This window comes from Penaeus vannamei, chromosome 20 (assembly GCF_042767895.1).
Source record: "Penaeus vannamei isolate JL-2024 chromosome 20, ASM4276789v1, whole genome shotgun sequence".
NCBI lineage: Eukaryota > Metazoa > Arthropoda > Malacostraca > Decapoda > Penaeidae > Penaeus > Penaeus vannamei.
Genome location: NC_091568.1, coordinates 32132752 through 32137751, shown reverse-complemented (window position 1 = coordinate 32137751; position 5000 = coordinate 32132752). Strand labels below are relative to the sequence as shown.

General features: G+C 36.3%; 1 protein-coding gene across 1 annotated transcript in view; it reads right to left on the bottom strand.

The window, feature by feature from the left end:
- The window catches only part of Smg5 (Smg5 nonsense mediated mRNA decay factor), a 15720-nt gene that overhangs the window by 2001 nt on the left and 8719 nt on the right, over nucleotides 1-5000 (bottom strand). Inside the window, exons 5-15 of the mRNA XM_027380805.2 lie at nucleotides 4697-4800; nucleotides 4273-4471; nucleotides 3802-4048; nucleotides 3392-3534; nucleotides 3030-3216; nucleotides 2298-2452; nucleotides 1814-2039; nucleotides 1482-1672; nucleotides 1092-1244; nucleotides 685-958; nucleotides 347-518 (exon numbers count right to left, since the gene is read on the bottom strand). Of these exons, the coding sequence (XP_027236606.2) occupies nucleotides 347-518; nucleotides 685-958; nucleotides 1092-1244; nucleotides 1482-1672; nucleotides 1814-2039; nucleotides 2298-2452; nucleotides 3030-3216; nucleotides 3392-3534; nucleotides 3802-4048; nucleotides 4273-4471; nucleotides 4697-4800 (2051 nt within the window). The remainder of the gene's footprint in view (nucleotides 1-346; nucleotides 519-684; nucleotides 959-1091; nucleotides 1245-1481; nucleotides 1673-1813; nucleotides 2040-2297; nucleotides 2453-3029; nucleotides 3217-3391; nucleotides 3535-3801; nucleotides 4049-4272; nucleotides 4472-4696; nucleotides 4801-5000) is intronic.

Genomic DNA, 5000 nt, shown 5'->3' with positions numbered 1-5000 from the left:
AATGAACCAATTACCTTGATTTTAAGGAATATTTTTTCATCTTTTCTTGCCATTAATTACATCTACAAAAATAATAACAGCATTAATACTGATAGTATTAGTAAAAAAAAAAGAAGAAAAAAAAAACAAAAAAACTCAAGGACAGGTGAAATCAGGTGGTCACATTGTTGATTAATTGACTACTTAGTGGCTGGCTAAGCACTTGTGGAGCCAACTGTGTGTAGAGACATTTTAACAAATAACACTATGTTGAATTCTCTACATTTTCCCAGCAGAATAGGGTCAAGTTACTTAATCTCTGAACCCAAAAACACAAAGAATTCAAAAGATCAACAAAGTCACTTACCAAGCTTCTTTGTCTTTGCGCTTTGGGTATTTAATGAGCGGAAGGTGAGTCCTTTCATGAGGCCTCTGTGAGCGGATAAATCGGGAACCGTGACGGAACTTGATCTCTAACCAGCGAATGGCATCTCGAGCGCCCAAGCTTTCGCGCTTTTGCTGATCCAGTAAATCAATAACTGTTCAGGAAAGAAAGAAAAATGCTCTTTGAAGAATTTTTTTTTAATCAAGTTCGGAATTCAATGGATAACCTTTAGACACACACACACACATAAAACACACAAAATATGCAAACGCACATGCACACACAAATGTATAAGCTCTATGCTCTTCCTTTTAATATACCTGTTTGAGGTATGATGATCATATGGGTGGGTTTTGAGAGTAGCATCTTGATAGCAGGAAGATGGTTGATGAGCACACTTGCATCTGGAACAAGGTACAACCCGAGAGTAGCACGTCTTGCTGTCCGCTCTTCTAAGTTACGTACTTCGTGTTGAAGCCACTGCGCTGTGAGACTCTGCATTCCAGCAAGTCGCTTTGATTCTTTCTTGGCAGGGGGGACACTTAACATGTCGTCTTCTGATGGGGAGGCCGAAGATTCCCTGCTGGTTGTCTCCTTCAGAAGGTGAGAAAACGGTTGTCAGTGGAAGAAATGGGGGAAAAAAATTAGCAAACCACTGCTGATATATTTTTAAAAGCTTTAGAAGGCAAGATGACACACAAGCAAAAACAAATGTATAAAAAAACACCTGTCCAACTTCTTTGTTCTTGCTCTCTTCAACAATAACACCTTCCATTGAAAAAGTGTAGAGCCCCGTGTCTGTGTTGTGCCACAGAGGAGCATCCTGCCTCTTGTTCAGCTCCCTCCCGAAGACAGCAAGGCGACCAATTCTCAAAAGAACCTGGAGAAATTAAAGAACTTGATGAACTGTACAAAAAACATTAGAGAAATTTATCTCTATTAAACAATATACTCTAATATTGTAATACGCACTTTTTTGATACAATACCAGTAGCAACTGGATAAAATCTATTTCATATTTCAACAAAATGACTGGTTAAAAAAGAACTGAGACTAGATATAGTAATCAATAGTTCAGATTATGTTATAATAAAGAAAAAGCAATTGGTATATTTACAAGTTCAGATGACTTCAAGTTGAGTGACTTGTGTGATGCAGAGAGATATGAAGATATAAGTGTATGAAGCATTAGGTCCTCAGGTAAAGGCGTCTTGCAAAGTGCCTCCAGCATAGGGCTTTGGGAATCCGTCGACCCCGAGACAGATTCTTGCACAAGTTTAATGACATCGTGCCGCACAATATTTGAATCTGAATAAACAAAATGGATTTTATGGCAAATGCTAGAATAGAATTCTTACAGTACAAAAACATCTCTTTGGTTCATAAGTCAAAATACCAGACATGTATGAAAGCAGACATAACACAATTATGTAAAGTGATAGAACTTACTGCTTTTTAGCTGGTCAAAGTCAACCCTCAATAAATTCAACAACTTGGCAATGGCTGTCCATAAAGAATCTGCTGTCTTAATGCAAAGTTGTATGACTTCATCTTCCTTCTTCAGCCAATCACAAAGCACATATACAGCCGACAGCATGCCTTCCTGACCAATCAATTCTAAGTGCTCACTTGCACTAAGGCCTTCCCATTCTTGGTCAGACTCAATCTTTACATCCTGAAATTTTAGCCACAATCAATTTAAAGGAGATACACTGTATGGTGAGAAACAATGAACAAATAATTCTGGCCCATGGCCTTCAGCACTGGCTAATGATGAAATTGCTGTCTATCATTTGTTTTGACAATTTCACTCTTATAGTCTATTTACTATTGCTGTTTCTAATTACTATTCGGGTATTTGATAAAAAAGCCACAATTCATTGGACAAAAGGCAGTATAAGAAATACCATTTCCATATAATTACTATTCTTACTTCGTCTGAATCATCATCTTCTGAGGAGCACAGCTGTGAGAGATCAAGTTCTTCTTCTTCCTCTTCCTCCTCTTCCTCACTTGACATTTCATCATCATCTGCTTCTCTATCATTATCTTCAGCATCAGTTGCAGAATCATCTGAGCCAGTATCATCTGCAAAATAAAATCAATTCATATGACATCCAGAATATCACATAAATTCTTTGAAAAAGTCCCCAAACTAAGAAGTACAATGCCAGTTTTCTTTGTCTAAGTGCCAAACCAAGGCATCCAAGTACAACAGGTTAATTAGTTTTTCTTTCTTTATATCAATTCTACTCTTGTAATTGATATGATAAATATTCATCAGGTAAGACTTGATTTTACATATTTTCTGTGGAGTATTTTTGTCTCAATCCAAAACTATTCCTAATCTCTCTAAAGACCTTTCTCACAATACTATTCCTATAAAAAATATCTATATAATGATAAATGCATCATGTTAAAATTTTATTTACTCCAGACTCCCAGTCAAGACTGCACAACTTGATGGTACCTGGTTAGGTTTGTGAAGCAAAAAAATACAAAGAAGCCAGATATGTTGAAAGCTCAATCTATTCCTCATACTCTGAAATATCTCCCATAGACAGTGAATAATGGAGCAACCACCTTGTACCTCACATATGGCATTCCATAATTGCAGACATCCTGAAGAACATGGCATTGCAACAAATGAACAAATAAGACTCACCATCACTGAGAACTGGACTGTCATCATTCACCTTCCTTCTCCTCCTCAAATTTCTCAGCCTATTATTTCGTCCCTTTTTCTTTTTTTTCTTGGCAACTTCTCCTTCAACTTTATCAATGCTTTCAAAATTTTCCTTATTTCCCTTCTGTCCATCAGTTTCATTTTCCTTTATATCCGTCTCTGTCTTCTGGAAAATAAAAGATAAAGTACTTAATTATTCAAATATTGATAAATATCAATGAACAAATATCAATATCAGAGTAAAGTCAAAGATTAACCATTTTTTGGGTCTAAATAAAATGAAACAAGGTCTTAACTGTATCAATATGAACAAGGGTTTCCAATAAGAATAAACTCCTCACCTTTTCCGAGTCAGGCAAGAGTGTTGTCAAGAAAGACGGATCCACCAGAGAAATGCGCTGCTCTAAACGGCTTGTAACATGGGAGATGAGGGTCAGCAAAACAGACACCAGGAGAGCTTGAGCCATGCTTGTGTGAGACAACCCTGACCATAAAATTTAATGTAATAATAATAATTACAGTAGAAAAGATTATATATATGTATATATATATATATATATATATATATATATATATATATATATATATATATATATATATATATATATATATATATATATAGATAGATATATAAATATATATAGAGACAGAGATAGCTAGATACATGTATATATATATAATATCAAGTATTCAGATAATGACTTTTCATAAGAGGCTTGACAAAAAAAAATGTATAATTAAACATCCTTACCTTGCTTCTTCAGCCTTTGAGTACATAAAACTAGTACTGCACAGAAGGCCACCACTGATTCAGGTGTCAGACTGAAGAGAGGAGACTTCTTGGCTGGTTCCACTGGAGAGTCGCAACCATTCTGGACTGTTGGAGTGTGACCATTTGGTGTTGCTGATGGAGAAGGTGACCTCTCTGAGACATCGTTGTCACCATCATCATAGGTCTCTAAGACTTTACCAAGCTGAACAAGAACATCCTGACAAAGCTGGGATGCGAACCAGAAAAAAGGAAAGATCTTTATTAAGTGAAAACGAGCCAAGCAAATATCTGTTTCTCACTGCTTAATAAATAACCATGTTAATTTTGGTGAAGTACCTGAAAAACAGGATTCTTTAACAACACACACACAAAAAAGCCAGATCTCCCTCGTCAGTAAGTAAGAAGGATGACCATTCTTTAAAACCCAGTGACCTGACCTCAAAAACTTACCCTGGCAACTTCCTCAGTAGCTCTGTTGTTAATGAGGAATGAGACGAGTGTGAGAACAGTATGTAAGAACATCTTCTGGTGGTCTGCAGCTGTTTTATTTATACCGTTGTCAATTCCTGTCTCATAAAATGCACGGCTTTTGTCTAAGAGCCGTTTTAGATTTCCTTCAGCTGCCTCAAAAGCTTTTTCACATGTTAATCTGCAAATAATACAAGTGCACAAATATAATTTCTTTCTAGGGGAACAGCCTTTACATATTGGAAAACAAAACCACTTTATTACTAATTGAAACACATTCTAGCTTTAAATGAAAATAAAAATAAAAATTGACCCATATAATAAGACAAGAAAGAAAATGCATTAACTTTATAATGGTTTTCTAAAACAGTACCAAACAATACAAAACATCAATCACTGCACTTACGCTCTTAGATAGTGTGCTGCAGCAAGCAGAGGCTGATCACTGTTGGTGTACACTGTTGCTAAGTTACTGTGTGTAAGGCCTCCTTCCCGGTGGTAATGAAGGGCCTGTAGAAATATAAAAGCAGAGCCAGGCTGTACCAGGATCATGACCACTCGACCAATTAATGCTGGAAAATTTATCACATTATTATTGGTGGGGATCTTACCAAGGCATAGTAGAAACCAGTATTCTAGAAGTTGCGAGATTACTGTGTCAACTTTGCCATTTATAGTTCTGGCTCCTGAAAATTTCAAAATTGGCTACA